Genomic DNA, 19166 nt, shown 5'->3' with positions numbered 1-19166 from the left:
CCAGTATACGTGCCTGCCTCAGGGGGCCGCGGACCACAGGTTAAGAACTGCTGGTATAGACCATAATATTATACAACATTAACATTTTTTTTATTAGTAGATCCCCTATTTGTCCAAATTACATACAGCACTAGTACCCAAAAAAAACATTAAGTTTATCATGTTTATATGCTAAAAATATTTGCACTGGTTATTTTTAATTAGGTTTACCGAAATTGCATACCATCAATTTTTGGTTCTTAATTATAATTTTAAATTTATTAAAAAATAAAGTATATTGACAATTGACATATTATATTAGTATATTACTTGCATATTGTCAAACAAATTAATTAATTAATAATTGTTTCAGAAAAATTACGACGAACTTAAAATTACTATACAATTTTTATTTGGTCATCATGTGCCACCATATTATTCAGTATTAAATCATACACTAATGGATAAATATGTAATGCACTTATTCAACCCTAATGCTCCTACTGCTAAAATTCTGAGGGTTAGTATATTTAATTATATAATATATTTAAATAAAAACCTGGAAATCCACAACTTTTTTACTTTTATTTTAGCAATTCCGCCTATCACAAGCAGGCATTTGCTTCACTTGAGATTTGTTCTTGAGCTTCAGTGACGTCAAACATAGTTTTAACGAGTAAAGTTATATAAAGATAGCATTTTGATGTCTGTATTTCAGTATTTGCTGCTAATAATAACAATATGGTTGAAATGAACAATTTGTTAAAATAATAATATAATTTGGAAATTTCTAAATTTTTGTACAAAAATAATATACCCACAATTTTTAATTTAAAATTATTTTATACAGTTATCTATTTACAGTTTAAATACTTCAATTACATAAATCATGTATGGTTTACATTTTAATTTTATTAATTTGTTATAATTTGTATAAATGTTTAGATGCATAAAGAAATTATTGAACATGAACAAGAAATGTTTGATCATTGGCTCTCAAACCTTTGGGAAGAAAATTTGAAAAATCGTCGACTAAATGCCATTCCGTTCATTGAGAATTACATTAAATCTGCTTGTAATGTGAGAAATTATACAAATTATAAGAGTTTAAGATAGACATTTTAGATTAAAATGTCATTGTATGTTTTAGTTTTCAAATAGTTATATTAAATCACACTATGGTGGTACATATAGTTCAAAGATGAAGATCGACTATAATATAAGAGATGAAGTTGAAGTGAATCAAGTTGAAATGTTATATTGTAAAAGAGTACAGACTGTAAGAAATAATAATTATTTTTCATTAAACCAATAACCATTCAGTCTTATTATTATTAATTATATATATATATATATTTTTTTTTAATATCTAGAATAAAAATGGTACAATAATTAATCTTCCTATGGTAATTGATATTGGAAATCTAGAATCAAAAATTTCTTTTAAAGATGGTGTGTTTAATCCACCTCAAAAAATTCCTCGTAAGTATCAACTCTATAATACACTAATAGTAATAAGTTATAGGTAACCCGCTAGTTCTTCTATTATAATATTATTTTTGGTATGTATTTTCACTATTTTGATTTTATTAAAATTAATTCATAAGAATTTAATTAAATTTCTTATTTTATGGAATTCAATTTAATTAAATTTCTTATTTTATGGAATTCAATTTATTTAAATTTAAATTTAAATGATTAATAAGGTTGGTATAAAAATAAAATTTATTTTACTTATCTACTCAAAAGATGACAGCATTGTTTAAATATGTTTAATTTATAAATATTAAACAAATATAACCATACCATTATTGAGTTTGTTTTCAAATGCTTTGGGCTGATTGGTTCAATTTTAAATATAGTACACTATTATGATTCTAGAAGACTTCACTACCGTGTGTATTGTCTCCATCACTTTCAACATACCAAATTTGTGTTCATTAGAACAACAGGCATGGTGTTAAAGGGGAACCAGGGAGAGCTTTTAGGTCGCTTCTAAAAATGGTCCAGTCCACCCACTAAAAGATGTAACAGAACTTCACATGTAATTTTTTGTAATTGTAAATTATTAATTTTATCAATTATTATTTTTAAATAATGATAATATTTTTTTCTACATTTTCAACAAAGTATTTTTTATTTTTATTTGTAAAAAAAAAAAATAAATATTTTATTAATTTATTATTGCATTTTCTAAATACTAATACTAAGTATTAATCATAGAATGAAAATAAAAATAGGTACCCAAAATCATTGCCTAAAATTTGGTCAGTCAAATTCATCTGCCTAATACTAAATAGTAAATACAATGATTTGTATTTCTATATATTTATGAAATAAAAGTTAAATGTAGCATAACCATTCAGCCATACAGGAGTAGGTTATAAAAGTAAAAATAAAATTGTTAAATGTGTACATCATTGTTAAGAGGATGCTACACAGAAATTTGTTGTGTCTGTCTTACAAGTGCATAATATACCAAATTTTACACTCAGCATATCACGTTTAGTTCTGTTAGTTTAAAAGTTAGAACGAATTGACCTCTTATAAAATTTAAAAGAAAAGTTATTATCTAGAGCATCTAATAGGCTTTTAATTATATTTAAATTTTAAAGCTAGTTATGAGTATTTTAATTTTAAAGCTAGTTATGAGTATTTTACTCATAACTCTTAAGGTGTACAAACAATTCACAATTTTAAAATACTTATAACTCGCTTTAAAATTAAAATATAGTAAAAAGCCTACAAGATGCCTGGATAATAAACTTACCTTTAAATTCTGTAGGTCAATTCACTCTAATATTTAAACTAGAAGAGCTAAATGTAATTTGTTGAGTGTAAAAGCGCAAATAGCTATAAATCATATATACAACAATTTTTAAATATTGATTAGAACAAAAGTTATTCCAGAAGTCAGTCCTGTTATTTTTTTTTATTATTTCTTTTATATATATACATAATGTGCTCACGCTAAGAGGTACAACTAAATATTTTAGTGTATTTTAGAGTATTTTTTTCTAAACAATTTATGTATAAAAAGTTTTTTTCCAATTAGAAAATTGGCATATGAAATTTAATATTTACGATTAATTTTTTGACGAAATCTAAACTAAATTCAACTTATTGTTACGTATTAATATCCAATATTTTTAAATACCTATTTGCACACAGATAAGATAATAAACATAACTTAGACAACATTTTGCCAGTATTTAAGTATAATTCCTGTTTGTCATACATTTATTACTCGTAAATATTAAATTTCATCATTAAATTTCATATGCCAATTTTATAATTAGAAAAAAACTTTTTATACATAAATTGTTTAGGTAAAAATACTCTATCCAAATATCTAAACAAAAATTGATGTTACCATTAAAAAATAAGTAAGTTGTATCGTGCATGCACTTATCGAAAGTGTTAAAAATTTGAAATTTATTTGAAAATGTGTATTTAAGTTCTATCTGTCATTCATTGAAAACCCCATTTTAATACAGGATCATCGATCTGAAATATGTAGTGATACCTTTTAGCATGAGTACACTGTATATATATATTTTATTATTATTTATTATTTATTCTGTTACATCCTGTTATTGGCTATAGGTAATATTATCAGAATATTAATATAAATATTATTATTATAATAGTATAATAATATTATTAATATAAATATTAATAATATTCCCTGTATAGCCGTAGGTATAGGTAATATTATCAAAACATTGTTAATTATTTAAATGTTCATACATATTTAGAACTTAGAATATAAAAAGTTAAACGTGTGCTTTTATATCTATGCCATGTTAAAATAAATTAAATTATTTATCAGAGTAATCACTGTAGTTGTTGTAAATACTCTAGCCCATGTTCAAAATGCTCTACTCAGCACTCCTGGGAAAAAAAATTTAGCGCCATGCCTGTAGCCGAACCTATTGTGTGTTATTGACTTTAATTACAGTTAATTGATCTATTATCTAGGGGTTCTCGTTGGCTTGTATCGATATTTGTATTATAAAGTGAGTTACAACTGTAAAATATTATAGTTTTAAAATGCTCAAGGTATATTATAATATTCTCATCTGTACATTTTATAATAGTCCAATTCACGGTAATTAAAGTTGATAATGCAAATTTTCTGTTACATGTTTGTAAGATAAAGACAAACACAAACTGATGTGATGTCTCCTTAATCTACATCTACTGACATATTGCACATGGTCTAATTGTGTTAAAGTGTGATTTTGATACTGACCAAACTGATAATTTAAAAATTAGATTTTGAAAGGGCTGCATAAAATTTACTAGCATTTGCACTGATAAAATATATATTATGTATATTAAAATATATGTTAATATATCTAGTTTGCGGCACTAAGCAATTTTGTTTCTGCTTTCACGTATGTGTTATATATATGTACAACATAATAACTTATATGTTATTATGTTATATTATATATATTTACCTATTATAAATTTAACAGCAATTACAGTTTTTGTAACTGTATTGTGTCTTGTGTGATGGCCAAAATAATTTAATACTGTGTTATTTACAGTTGTGGAAGATGAATGTTGTCGTACACTGTCAACAACAAATGATATCGATGTTAACATATGTTTAAGTAGTATAAAAAGTATTATGAACCTAGAGAAACCCAATAGTTTATGGATAATTCCTGTCAATGTAGATATTGGTAATCATTGTGTTATTTTGATAAAGACTATAAAAAACAAATAAGTTTTTTTTTTTTAGATATTAATGAGCGTAAAACAGTTTATGTTGGAGGGGCATTATGTACAGGACATTTCTCTCAACAAGAAAAAAGTTGGTACTATCTTAGAAAAGAATTGAAAAAAAAATTCAAAAAAGCGTAAGATATACCATATTTTTGAAAGATTCAAATTTTCTTTTTTTTTTAATAATTTAAATATATTACATTGTTTTTAAGTAAACAAATTTTCTTTATTTTCCTGAAATTTAAATTATTGATAATCTTATAATTTTATCATCGCAACTTAATTTAATATTTTTTTCTTCTTAGCTCACCTAATGAATCTGTTCAGGACGATTATAATAATTACAACTATGATAAATGGATGTTAAAAGTCAGTAATGTCAATGGTGTTGACAAATCGTTCAATTTACTTGTAAGAAATAAACCCCATGGCATACAAGTAAGAATAAGTCACATATAGTTAAATATCTGTGCAGTGTATACAATATAACTAATTTTATATACTTAGCAACAGATCAAACCACAAAATACCCCAGTAGTAATAATACCAAAGGTTGAGTATCAGCCAGAATTTGGCTTTGAAAAAGTCAGTGAAGAACAGCTTGTCGAATATTGGCTGGATACAAGCTTCAGATGTCCCAAAACCAAATTAGCATTAGGTATTGCACTTGAATTGTTCACATAATTATAATGTCTCATCTTACACACAATAGAATAATTTGCCCAGCGCATGTCTGGGTAAAATATATTATTTTGCGAATATAAATCATAAATGACTTAAGTGCCACCGGTAATAAGCTTAACCAATGTAGGTAATAATAATACAACACTATTTTTGCACATAGTCTCAGTACAACACGATATGGACCTGATGCAGGTGAAATGGACAATTGAAGAAGTAGAGAGTTTAAGTTCGAATGGCAAAGACCAAATGTACCTACAAAGATTGTATCTAACTCTAGAAAAACTCACACAATTAGGCAAAGGAGAATATGTACTGCTACACAATCCTAAAAAACCATTTCATGTTGACGTCTACCAGTCATCAGTGTAATCAAACAAAATTGATAAAATTATGCATTGTGCTTATATTTTTAACAAAATTATTATTACTTTAGGTATGGTGGTTTCAATTTATTGAACATGTATTTTGTTCTACAACAGACTGAAGTTTCTGATTCATTGGTTTGGAATCCTATAGACAGGGAAATATTATGTCCAATTCATAATTACTTCAAAGTTGCACCGTGCATGTTCAGGCCAAATCCTGATCAATTAGATATCCAAACGATAAGTATGTTATATTTCAATATTTATGGATATTTAAAGCTAAACTTTTAAAATGTTTAGGTGAACAAGTGACCAAATTCAATACAGATAGGAAGAGCAAGGAGAATTATGAAAATGCACAACTACTAAGAAAAAAGAGGATAAAAATGGAAAAAAATAAAATCAAAAGGAAATTAAAAAGAGAAAGTGATATTTTATATAAAATCAAAAATAATACGCTAAACACTGGCAATTCATTGACACAAATAAATTAAAAACAATCTACACCTCATTTTGATGATAGTCAAAAATTGTAATCTTTGTAATTAAAAAAAAATATTTTTTTCTTGTTATGTTGATGTTAGTATAGGATCTTTTATGAATGGAAATAAAAGCATTGAGCAATATTGTATTCGTTGAGTTTAAATTTGTATTTAACAACAATGTAATTAACTAATTTTAATTATCTTATATTTTCTTCAACAATTATTAAAAGCTGACATCAGTTGAAATGTTTCACTAAGGTTGAATGCATCAATATTTATAAAGAAATAGAAAATATGTAATGTTAATTAAATTAATATTGAACAAAAAATAAGATATACATTTTTATTCTTATAAAATAATACGAAAATGAAAACAAGTAAAATAATGATTAGTAGTTATTATTAATCATTGTATCAATGTACATAATTTTATTTACAAAGAAAATAAACTGTTGATTATAAATTTATAAAATACAAGTTGTAAAAATTAAGCCCATACATACATTTTGATGACTAATTAGTGCTCCTAATATCATCCCTAAAATCCAATTATCTAAATGAAAATAAATAGTACTAATTTTATTTTTATCTCAAGTTTATTTATTTAGTAATATTAACCAAAAGAAATATTATGTACTCGAAATACAAAGATTTTTAACTTTTTTAATTTTGGATATAATTTGTTAGTTCACTTTTTATGTTAATTTTTTAGCAGTCTGATACAATGTATCCACAACTTTGCTCATGCTATTTATATTATCTAAAACTAATTCATAAGTTTCATCGATTTCAGCTTCTTCAAATACTATAAGAATGCCTTCACCCTGGTCTAAGATACCATGGAATTTTTTGTCCAATATCATCTGTGAAAGTTTTCGTTCAACATTTTCCATAGGTAAATTTATTGATTTGGCAACATACTCAACTTGAACTCTGAAAATACAAAAAAATAATAATCACTGTTAATAGTTTTGTTATATTAACTATGCTCTAAAATAGAGGTCTCCAAACTTTTCACGCGATGGCGACATAAAATATCAAAAGCTCTCAGCGGGCCAAAAATCACTGTAGACATAGTTATAAAGGGTAACTGAACAGATGTTGTTGATTAAATTTATCAAAGTGGTTAATCTCTCTCACTGTTTAAATGTAATCGTTCAGCTTGTAAATTTTAGTAGAGCTGATACAGGTGATTGTGTCAATTGACACGTATGCGTGATAATGACTTTGTGTATACACATATTTTAAGATTATTTACAGTCATTTGAAGGGCCAATTAAAAGTACGGCCTGCGAACAGTAGTTTGGAGACCCCGGCTCTAAAGTATATAGTTTTAAAGAATTAATCGAGTAAAATAAAGGAAATCCTATACAGGAATAAAACAACTAAATCAAACTATGGACAAAGGATACCTATTGTTGAATTAAGAAAATAAATATTTAATCACCAGGCAATCAAAACTTAGTAAGAAGTTGGTAATGATAATGAACGTTATGACAAACAATAGGTATTGTTTAAAAATGTGATGATTCATCCAGATTGATATGTTCAAGAAAAATTATACTCCGAAATTCTTTTTTTTTAAGGTAGCTTAAAATCTATGAGATTGTTATTTACCTCGAGTATGGTTCAATAATTCTACACAGATTTTGTTCCAACATATTTCCATAAAGTGTATCTAAATGTGCTCTGACAATTGGATCTTCTTCCAATTCTTTTTTATATTCATTTAACGCAATTTGAAAATCTGCTAAAGATCTTTTGTGACTAGCTCTAGCAATGCTCTTCATTGCTTCTACATCACGACCCGTATATTTTAATGCTAATTTACCGCTCACAATCTGTTGCACATCTTCTGCATTATTTAACATTATCTTCGACAAAAGCATGTACTTCAATGCCTTAAGTGCATTAGATGTACTGTCCACGCTGTCAAACCCTTCAAAAGCTTCATAGAAATAAGAATAAGCAGTTTTAAAGTCTTGCTCGTCGGCCGCATGTAAGATTCCTGATTGCAAGTCAAGAGAAGACTGCATTTTAGGCGGGCAATAAATCGAGTTTGCCGTCGTTCTAGCAGAAGTAAGAGAGGCTCTAGCCTTGGACAAGTTGTTCAGAGCATGATAAGCTTTGCTTTCCAATAATAAAACGTCGACCAACAAATTTTTATCATCCAACTTTTTCAGTTCTTTCAACAGTACTGCGCCGTGTTGCAACGCTTCAGAAAACATTCCAGAATCGAAATACAGGGCCATCAACCGGGACTCCAGCGACTGCCTGAGAAATGTTCGCCGCTCTTCCTTGGCCCATTCTATGCACTCCTTGCACAGTTGCAATTCAATCCCGATTCCTGCTTCGAGGTCCAGAAAGAGGTCAACCAGGGACCGCACTAGTTTGGCCGCCTTCGCCTTACTGATTTCCGACAAAAACGGCCTGGTCTCCTTGATTAAGGCAGCCAGTTCTTTGGCCTTACCTTCTTTCTTTAAGAGTTCACCCTGCGTGAGGATCAGTTGCTCGCGTGCCATAATCCTATCGTGTTCCGTTTCGACTTTCGTCATGGCGAAGTCGGACGGCTTGTTAATGCGCGCCAACATGGTAGCACCTGCCATTTCGATACGTTTCGATACTTAAACACTGGCAAGGGTCACTTCGATCACTTCGGGTGTTCGCTTATAAGGACGAATACTATATTATGCTCGTAGTATTATAGGTAAGACTAAATTCTAAATAGTAAATAGAAGAAACTGACAAGGGGAAAAGAGCATGACAAGCGATTTACTAAAATGATGAGTGTGACCAACATGATCAGCACTCACCATCTACTAATTAAAAAAAATATTTTATTATGCTGGATTTGGGACCGCTGCTAAAACGGGTTTTGCCGGTTTTGGTTGCGGTGTGAGTGTTTACGGCGGGAAATAAATTCACAATAAATGGCCTTCCCCGGCACCCGCTTCTCATTATCAATTGGTTAAAGGGGAAATTTCTGGAATGGTGAACCAATCAATTTCCGAAAAACTCCTCCAGATGAGCATTGTTGTTTGGCTCACGTCTAGTACTCTAGTGGAAGGAGTAACGCGCACGTTGGCCACACTGACAAGGTGACGCCGTGACAATGGCGTGGCGCGGCGGAGGGGACTTCCCCTAGCTCACAAGCTTTGTTTATTAGTTTTCAGCGTCTGCGTCTCTCACTATAATTTTTGTGTTCTCCCGTTCATTATTTTTTTTCGTTTCCTGGAGCCTGCACTCACGGCGAGAGCGAAATATATTTTTGTTGTTGGAGTTGTACTTGCGGTCGTATCGATTTTCCGCGGCACCGCCGTTAATCCGACCGCTTGTCGAGGATTTTCGACTGATCTCGTGCCGAACGGGAATTAATTGACTCGGTGACGGACGGACACGTGAATTGAGCTTCGAAAATGAGTGACGTCGAGGTGAGTAACAACTTTGGAGTACTACCGCCCATGCTATTCGTAGTTAAACTTGACGCCGTTTATCCGTCTCATCGGCGGTGCGTGTTGCGTTTTCGGAGCGAATTCAATGAATTCTCTCCTGACAGTAATTGAGGTTATGTCGCGTTAAGAATATTTTAACAGAAATTGTTTAGTGCTCGCAATTGTTTTCGTCTCTCGCCCTGCTTATTTACTTTATAAGACACATGTTTACCGACCGTCGGTTTTATTGTTACAGGACCGCAACGGGAATTCAAAATCCCGTTCCATCTCTCCCAGCCGAAGCCGTAGCAGATCGCCGAGCGATCACAAGTCTCGCAGTCGATCACCCACTCACTCGAAGACACGTTCTAGATCGCTTTCTCGGCCACCCAGCCGCAACGGCAGCAAGTATAAGAGCCGCTCGAGGCATTCGTACTCAAGGTCACGTTCCCGGTCCCGTTCTTATTCTGGAGATCGTCGACGCAGTTACCGCAGCCACTCTCGAGGCTCGGGCTCGAGACGCAGCAGACATGTAAATAATAACACAATTAATTTCCCGCGCATTTTTACCTCACTTTGCATCATTTATTTATAGAAATGTCGTTTTGTTTTAGGAAAACCCAAAACCTAACAAATGTCTGGGCATATTCGGCCTAAGTGTGTACACTACAGAACATCAACTCTACGATATATTTGCAAAATATGGTTCCATCGACAAAATCCTTATTATTATTGATGCTAAAGTAAGTAGTTAATCATTAATTAAATGATTTACTTTATACAATTTTATAATTTGTGATGTTTACTTCAGAGTGGAAGGTCTCGCGGTTTTGGTTTTGCCTATTTTAAAAAGCATGAAGATGCTAAGGTAGCTAAAGAAGAATGCTCTGGCATGGAAATTGATGGCCGCAGAATTCGAGTAGATTTTTCAATTACCCAACGCCCCCATACACCAACACCTGGCATTTATATGGGCAGACCAACGTAATTACATTTTTTTACATTAGTATTGTTGATTTTGTGTGCTTAAAAATTAATATTTTGTGTCTTAAAATTTTAGAATGAGAGAAGAAAGGTCATCTAGGAGGAGAGGTTATGATAGATATGATAATAACCGATATGATCGTGGTGATCGGTATGACCGCGGAGAACGTTATGATAGATATGACAGAGATAGAGACTATGAGTGAGTATTATGAGTCATATTATTAAATCGAATTAATATTCTTAATAAATAATACATATTTGTATTACAATTTACATAATATTATACATTATGGTAATAAACATTATTTGTTTTTAGCGATTACTATGAGGGTGGATACAGAGGTGGCGGCGGCGGCGGAGGTGGTAGAGGAGGTGGCGGTGGTGGAGGAGGCCACTACAGAGAACGCAGATCACCATCCTACTACAAAAACAGATCACGTTACGATAGGTCACGTTCACGTTCTTATTCTCCACGTAAGTCTTAAATATTATTTAGTCAAAACGTTCGATATTAGTACCCTATCCAGCAATCCAGTGTTTTTTTAAGCTTATTTTATTAACTTTTGTTATCCCATTATTTTTTCTTCGTTTTCTCGGGTTTTTCTCATATAAGAATATAAGTTTAAAAAATAATCAATTACTTAATGCAGTTTTTCAGCTTTCAAAGTATTTTATCAAGATTTCTCACATATTCAATTTTTTATTCATTTCCTGAAGAACATATTCGAAGAAAAGAGAATATTTCAAACTGTCAAGATAATAATATATATAAATTGACTTGAAGACTTCTCGAACTTCTATAACTTTAGAACTTTTTTTTTTAAATTTAAAAAAAAAATTATTAAAAGAAGATTCTTCAAATTACAAAAGTAGAACACATGAAGACCCATGTTCACAATATGACCCAAAGGTAGAAAATTGGTAGACACTGATGAAGATCTTGAAGTTTGTCAAGAAAATTAACAGTTTATCGCCACTAATTACAGAGGTAAATTTATAGAATGGTGTAAATTTCCTCTAAAAAATAACGTCCCAATAGCTTATAATAACTTAAAAATATCGAATTTTTATGTATGCATGAAAAAGAAGTTCTTTCTTAGTAATTTCCTAAAACACTTTCTATAAATAGGTCTCGTTTTGATTATCTGAGTCCCAACATTTCGGTGTACAGTTAATGGCGTTAATACTTATTGTCCAATTACTATTTGAAGGGGTAATTTGGTTGGTTGTTAGGTTTGACCTCGGTTATGAAATTATATGACGTTAAATGACTACTGATTTCCCTTTAATTCCCTATAAACTAATCATATTATTTTATTTTGGATTAGAGAAGTCAAATTATCAAAAATATGATCACACAACAGACTAATTGTACCTTATAATTTGTCTTGTGACATATTTTATACAGGTTATATTATGTACTTTAGGTGTTAATGTTTTGTCATTAACAAATTTATAGCAACAAAATAAATGTGTACCTGATTAACAAGTACTGAAAACCTATGATATATATATTAAAATAAAAAATTGAATGTGTATAATCTCTTGTGGCGAAAACTCATTAATATTTTGTATTTATTGTATAGGTGATTTTGTTAATAGGATTAAGTGTTTCTCAGATATTTTTTCCCTTGTGTTTACCTACAATTTAAAGTACTTATTTATAGAACTACTTTATGTATAAAAGTACTTTAAATTGTAAATGTATTGATAAATAATACAAATTATCTGAAAAAGACTTAATTACTTATGCAATCCCCCTATATATATTTTTTCTATAAAATATTTAATGACTATTATTCCTTCAAAAATTATCAAGTAAATAATAACCAAAATCTAATATTACTTTTTAAACAGTAAATTTTTAGATTAAATTATGAAATTGGGTACTTAATTGGTGCTAGTTTGTTATTGCCTTGCTAACATATGAAATGTATTACCCCACCCAGTTGGAGACCATCTGTTTTTCTAAAATATTTTTCATATACTATTTCATAAATTTAGATAGTTAGTAATTGATGTTACAATATAGAAGATAATTTTTTTAAGATCCTTAAATGTTACATTTTTTTTTCTTTTATAAATTCTATGCCAGTATTCACTAATGTAATTTTGAACACTGATATTATTTTTATTAATTTTCAATTATAGAAGTTTATAAAATTATTTTTGTATGTATGATTGTACGTACATTAAATTACACATACATAACAGTGACAAGTCTTAGGGCCGTTATTACAATGTCTTGCTAAATTATAATTATCTGTCAGTTAAACTAGCGTGCAGTTTAGCGTAGCGGGGACTTTAGAGGCAAGTTTAGATTAAACCATTATTACAATGTCACCGCTAGTACTATCCATCAGTTAATAAATCTCAAACATAACAACGATTTTCATTGGCTATTGAAACCAGCTGTTGTGCAATAACAAACTGATAATGGAACATATTATATTTTGATAACACTGAAAACTGATGCTATTTTTTCACTTTACTGCCATACAGATATAAGTATTATTTTATGTCAATATTTACCCTTTACGATTTCGAAACATTTCACTATCGTGACCTCCTGGTGATTGAATTCGTACATGTGTACAATCAATGGCACCGAAGACTAATGGAAATCTTGCTATTTCGTACATCTTCATTTTTGTATCTTTAATATTATGTACAGGGATTTGTATAAATATGCTACTCAATTCTGCAATCACATACGAAACATCTCTTATTGTTTTACTAGCACAAGATATACTAACACCAAACATATCGGCCACTGATATTAACATAGTCCCCAATGCATAAAAACGCAGTGTAATGAGTACTTTGTTCATTGGTGACATTGTCATATTCCTAAAAAAATATTTCATTAATAAAATATAAATTATGCCTGTATACTGTATAGTACCTATGTACTTACCGGTCAGTAGCTGTTTTTAGCTTTCCTTCTAATAATGATAATAAATAATCTATGCAACTTTTCGATAAACGAAATCTGTATTTAAATTCTTCGTCGGTTAATATTTCATATAAATTGGGCCTAACTTTATACACTTGGGGTCTTCTACGTCCAATATTATTAACATCATCAATACATTCAATAATATTATGAATATTATTCATTTTTCAAGAAAAAGATATAAATAAAAAGCTTTATACCTAATTAAAATATTATTAAATATTATTAAAAAAACGTAAAAAGTCTGAATAATAAATTGATAAGAAATAATAATCTATGACATTCTTCCCGCTAAATACCTTGGCAGGCACCAAAACCTGCCACTAAAATATGTGTCCGCTAACTCATAGTTAGAGGTAGCATTTAGCATAGCGAAACATTGTAATAACGAAATTTTAAAATCTAGCCGCTAAATGTGCTCGCTAAGCTAGTGGAAGGTTTAGCGGTCGATTGTAATAACGGCCCTTAATCATACTAACATGATTAAAATATATTCAAAATAAAAATTTTCATATTATTAAATGTATATATCCTCATTACATAATTATGCCACATAATACTATACTCTTATATACACAGTATATAATATATATAAAGATAAAACAGAATATTGACATTTTAGATCAGACTTCTGATGTAAGGTCGTCTGATAGGAATGTATGATGATAATTATTACTTGGTTCGGTGGTAAGGCAATAACAAATTAGTACACTTAAATTTAATATTTGAATATGTATATTTATATTATATAAACATTTATAATTTATATCTTATTATAATTAATAATTAAGCTCTTCGTTTTTTTGTTTTTTTTTTTGTTATCTTGAACACAGGTCGTAATAAAACCTAAATGAGCTGGAATATCATCAACGCAGGAATGTTTTGTGAAGAAATAGAATATACATAATTTTTTTATTGCCCAATTTTTTTTTTTCAAACACAAAATTAATTTTTTATCTTTAATATTACCACTTTGTAACAAGACAGTACTATTAAGTTAATTGCCTTCAATAATTTTTTCATTCATAGGAACACTTTTTTTCTTTACTAATTATTACTATGTATTTGTATTTTCATTTGTTCTGCTAAGGTGCGGAAAGAGTTTAAGAAATTTTCTTTGAAGACTAGGGATAACATTGTAATGTGAAGCATTTGTCAAGTCTGAAGAAACATAAAGGAGTGAAGATGTTTTAGTCAAACATTTTGACGTTATAAATTTAGTGTTGCAATTTTAGTTTTTCACAATATTTTTAGGCTCACCCTATTTAATTGCTCCTACCTAAATTGTGTTTGGTAAATTTCATCAATTTGTAAATATATGATTTTTTTTTTTTTAATTTAAACTTGTCTGACGCTACATTATACATATGTTTAAATTAATTAATTATGTAATAAGCAAATCAGATTTAAGAATGATAATAAAAAGTTTTCGTATTCTAAATATAAAATATTATTAATTAATTTTTTCTCCTAAATCATCCTATTATTGGGACATTCTTCATCCTGTGAATTTTAATAACTACGAGTTTTTACTACTTCATTTAGTTTTTATTTTTTATCTTAAATAGGTATAGGTTTTATCGACCATAATATAAAAGATAACTAAAATATGGATGTGCTATTGTAAATTTTTGATTTCTTTATTATTAATTGCGGGTATGTAGAAAATTGTTCACGCGATAGTAATAAAACTTATTTTCTAGTGTACAATTACTTTAACAATTTGAATAAGTTATAAAGAATGTATAATATAATTTGTAGAAGATATAACAATAATGTTCATATAGAAGTAATATATTAGAATGAAGTTAATATAACTAATGTATTTTTCTTTGTACATATTGCTTTGGTAAATTCTTGAAACATACCCATCAAAATATGTTCTTTGCACTACCATTAAAATAATAGTTTGAACTTTACGGTTATCTACAGATTACATACTACTGAAAACTCTAAGGTGTTAGTTTTAATTATTTGACTAAGCAAATTAGAAGACTAGATGATTATTTTTAAAATGTATGCTAAGCTTATTATAATTAACTTCTGGACACATTGTTGGTTCTTAACCTAAGGAGATAATTGACAATAACTGTTCTTGTGGTACTTAACACTGTTGAACATAACTATTATAAATGTCTGCTGCCAGTTCAATTAATTGCAATCTTTGGATTACGACCTTTTTACAATAATTGATAACAGAATATGTCTAATAAATCTACTGAAGTTAATTTATAATCGGTATTTAATACTTTAGATTAAGACAATGAGTCAACACAATTTTGAGTCCTAATAGTTTGTTTTCCTTGAATATATGTGTAATTACCAAATCAGTAAGGAATTTAATAACCATACATATAATTTACAACTGAAAAATATATAATTTATTGATTGGTAAAACGGAAAAATAAATGCATGAAAATCTTTTAACTTGTTAATTTTGATCTCTTTACCATATTAAAATTAGAATGGATGTAAACAGTTGTTATAAAATGAAACATTTGTTAATTAAATGTCAACATTAAATAATCATAAGTATTTCAGGCTAAATTAATATAAGAGTAAATAAGGGAAATTAATTAAAACAAAAACTTAAGGAACTTAAACCATACTGACAAAAAAAGGAAATTTGGCGGTTAAAAAAAAACTGTTAACAATTATTTAACACTTATATGCTATTACAGAATAAATGTAAATGTTATCAGGAATTCCCAGAATGTTTGGATCTCAATGACCGTGTATCATCCAATTGGTATTTTTTGATGTAGCAACTGACCATTTTTAAAGTTTGGTGTATAAAATAAAGCAGTTATAATTATACAAAATAAGGCAATCCTAATAGTATTAACAACACAAAGTTACATAATATACAACAATCATACATCAATAATGGTTAGGTAACAAAATAATGTTTGCTTAAATAATATATAAAATAATATCGGCTTCGTACCATGTCGATACAATTTTCAATTAATATAAATGCAACAATTAATACATTGAAGAGTGAAGAGAATTTAAAATTGTTTTCAGGACTTAAATACCTACAAGTAATGATAGTAGTAAGTAATAACGCTGAAATCTTTTAGTTACTTCTAAACAGCAAAAACCTCTGACACCACACATATTTTAAATTATCACAATAAATGTATGTTTACTCCCTCAATAACAGTCTCAATAGACATTTGTACAACTAATCAGTTTTTTTAAATACCAATGTACATAGGTTTTCACTGTTAATATTCAAAGACTTTGATCAATAATGTCTAAAATATAAATGTAGATATTATTATATAGCACATTTTGGAAACCTTATGTTCAATTACCACAGTATTAAAATATATAGGATTTAAAATAATTTTTGGTCAATGTTTATCCGTTAACTAAATTATATAACGGATTAAGATCATTTAGATGAATACACTTAATGGGCGTATTCAATTACGTCACTGCTGGTGTATCTGTTATGTTCAAAATCAAGTTTTGTAGATCTTTTTGAGCTTCACTTGTGGAAACTTGAGTAAAAAAATCATCTTCATTTTCTTTGATGACATAAGGTGTACTATCGAACTGATAGTGTATACCTAACACGATGTTGAATGCTGACACATCATACCCATGACAACTTGAATATCTGTACTGTGGTTTCTTGTTGTATCTACACCCTTTGGTCTGCGCTCCTGTGGAACAAATGTAAAATAATGATCATAACATTGTCAGTGGTAGCGTTCGCCATCAAATTTCTCTTCTCTTGGCACATACCTATGGGTGATATGCATTCACTGATAAGGGCACATTGAATCCACGGCAACATGATGTCTTGATGCATGTCAAGAGTATTGTACACAATCAGTTTGTTGACTAGGACTAGAGGAAGGAAGAAAAAATTGTCTGCAGGTGTTCGAAAGTAATCAAACATTTTTGGGTGTGTGAGCGTTGTTGTGGCCATTCTTGTCTCCCAGCCGACAATAGATTTGTTGCTGTAGAGCGTGAAAAGTTTTGAAACATTTGGAGATATTATCCGGACATTTGGATCAAGAAACATCACAGCACCAGCACGATTCAATGCGTCCTAAATGTACAATTAAAAGTAGTAGCATTTTTCTTGGACACCGAGATGCCATACTTAAATATATTTAAACTACGTTTATACCTGTAACACAAGAGGTCGATACGCTTTGATATGTGTACGGCTAACATGTGATGGAAATTTTGATAGATCAAAATCGATAATTGTACATCGAGTGTTGTTACTACAAAATGATTGTATCTACAAAATATAATTTTATATTAATTATATTATACTAATTATGTTAACAATAGTCAAAAAAATTTTAATTCAAAAAATATAATATAGATAGAGCGCAATAAGTGAGTCTTACAAGGTTGAGTTGGTAGTCAGGTATTCCCAGGTTATATACAAGTATTGCACGGTCAGGCAAGTACTTGGTCACACATATCACGAGTCCAATAGCCTGGCTGTGTTCGTCTTCCAACACGTATGTGACTACAATGGGTAGAGTAGTGTTCTTCCAAGAAGAGTCCGGGTAAATGGCCGGTTTCGCTACAAAACCCAATGCGTACAGATAGTCTTCGTTGACCACCAATTCCTTTTGCTCGGCTACCTTTAAATTGTCCTGGAAAGAAAACGAAACGCTAATGTTTAGAAACGACACTCACCGGACCCCTCGACGGGTTCGATTACTTTGAAGTTTTTGAAGTTGTTAATTTGCTTGTGTGTTTCAGTGACCAAAGTTTCGATGGCCGGCCGGCTCAGACTGTTTTGAAACATTAAGAACAAAACGCTAAACGAAAAGACTGCGATAAAGCAGAAAAGCATGTACCGCGATCGCAACCTCATGTATTGTAACTTAAACATAGAGCTGTATTTGTTGTCGACACAAGTTCAAGTGAATAAAACGCAGGTGCGTTCTCCACAATACGAGTCGAAATCCAACTGTTTTGCGACCACGTCCTGCGCTACGATAAATATTAAATAATATACATATTACTTAGATCCTATGGACGTTTTATACAACAATTTATTCTTGTACAGTAATTAATAATATATATTATGGAGGTACACTAATTTATTTTAGCTCGTACGCCGACGCCCGACGGGCGACCGTAAATTGTTATCAGGATAGAGAAGAATCGTTGATAAGCTTTATCACTTTCAGTATCTCTATCACAGCTATTATAGTAACATACTGGTCACGGCTCACATGATCTTCGTGGTAAATATAAAATTTAAATTACGCATTGCCATAGAACGCCTTCGTAAATATGTTTAGGTCAGGGTCAAGGTCATAGACCTATGAACTAATGACAGCGCATTTCACTCCGCCCTGCCATCAATACACGGGAATCATGTAAGAAAAGAAAGAGAAATAACGAAGAGAGAAAAGAGAGAAAGAACATAAAGTAGTAATCATAGACCTATGAAACTAACACTGTATTTCCCCCCACGTTCTCTTTTCTCTTTTACTCTATATCGTACCCCTGACCTCTTTCTCTAAGCGCTGTCCATTATTTATAGGTCTATGGT

The 19166-nt window shown here is 29.8% G+C and overlaps 4 protein-coding genes across 8 annotated transcripts; 2 read left to right on the top strand and 2 right to left on the bottom strand.

Moving 5' to 3' along the window:
* The first annotated feature begins 358 nt into the window (after positions 1-358).
* On the top strand, positions 359-6411 carry LOC100166401. Of its 2 annotated transcripts, XM_016802629.2 has the most exons (12): positions 364-499; positions 573-655; positions 925-1059; positions 1130-1258; positions 1353-1461; positions 4536-4673; positions 4733-4850; positions 5022-5154; positions 5224-5374; positions 5561-5765; positions 5834-6009; positions 6066-6411. In XM_016802629.2, exons 3-12 carry the CDS (start codon positions 925-927, stop codon positions 6257-6259), a joined length of 1488 nt encoding a protein of 495 aa, XP_016658118.1. In that variant the 5' UTR covers positions 364-499; positions 573-655; the 3' UTR covers positions 6260-6411. The 2 variants fall into 2 exon arrangements, with proteins under 2 accessions (XP_008180842.1, XP_016658118.1); XM_008182620.3 differs by lacking the exon at positions 573-655 and having other exon boundaries at positions 359-499.
* LOC100159574 (26S proteasome non-ATPase regulatory subunit 11) lies at positions 6392-9019 on the bottom strand. The gene is made up of 2 exons (XM_001945102.4): positions 7868-9019; positions 6392-7183 (listed from the first exon to the last, which is right to left on the bottom strand). Exons 1-2 carry the CDS (start codon positions 8854-8856, stop codon positions 6946-6948), a joined length of 1227 nt encoding a protein of 408 aa, XP_001945137.1. The 5' UTR covers positions 8857-9019; the 3' UTR covers positions 6392-6945.
* Positions 9020-9399: 380 nt separating this feature from the next.
* Positions 9400-15461, top strand: LOC100168472 (transformer-2 protein homolog beta). 4 transcript variants are annotated; one of them, XR_001679109.2, is made up of 8 exons: positions 9400-9681; positions 9938-10213; positions 10296-10424; positions 10493-10665; positions 10742-10867; positions 10985-11142; positions 11319-11656; positions 14715-15461. XR_001679109.2 is itself a non-coding variant. In XM_001944790.5 (7 exons), the coding sequence occupies exons 1-7, from the start codon at positions 9667-9669 to the stop codon at positions 14729-14731; spliced, it is 894 nt and encodes a 297-aa protein (XP_001944825.2). In that variant the 5' UTR covers positions 9402-9666; the 3' UTR covers positions 14732-15461. The 4 variants fall into 4 exon arrangements, 2 of the variants coding, with proteins under 2 accessions (XP_001944825.2, XP_003243050.1); XR_001679108.2 differs by having other exon boundaries at positions 14458-15461; XM_001944790.5 differs by lacking the exon at positions 11319-11656 and having other exon boundaries at positions 9402-9681.
* A 521-nt stretch (positions 15462-15982) lies between these two features.
* LOC100162311 lies at positions 15983-18821 on the bottom strand. The gene is made up of 5 exons (XM_001945251.5): positions 18324-18821; positions 18001-18255; positions 17772-17888; positions 17381-17690; positions 15983-17298 (listed from the first exon to the last, which is right to left on the bottom strand). The coding sequence occupies exons 1-5, from the start codon at positions 18495-18497 to the stop codon at positions 17060-17062; spliced, it is 1095 nt and encodes a 364-aa protein (XP_001945286.2). The 5' UTR covers positions 18498-18821; the 3' UTR covers positions 15983-17059.
* Positions 18822-19166: the final 345 nt, after the last annotated feature.

This window comes from Acyrthosiphon pisum, chromosome A2 (genome assembly GCF_005508785.2).
Source record: "Acyrthosiphon pisum isolate AL4f chromosome A2, pea_aphid_22Mar2018_4r6ur, whole genome shotgun sequence".
Classification (NCBI taxonomy): domain Eukaryota; kingdom Metazoa; phylum Arthropoda; class Insecta; order Hemiptera; family Aphididae; genus Acyrthosiphon; species Acyrthosiphon pisum.
Note: the sequence above shows the minus strand (reverse complement) of the source record. Positions and strands in the feature narration are given on the sequence as shown.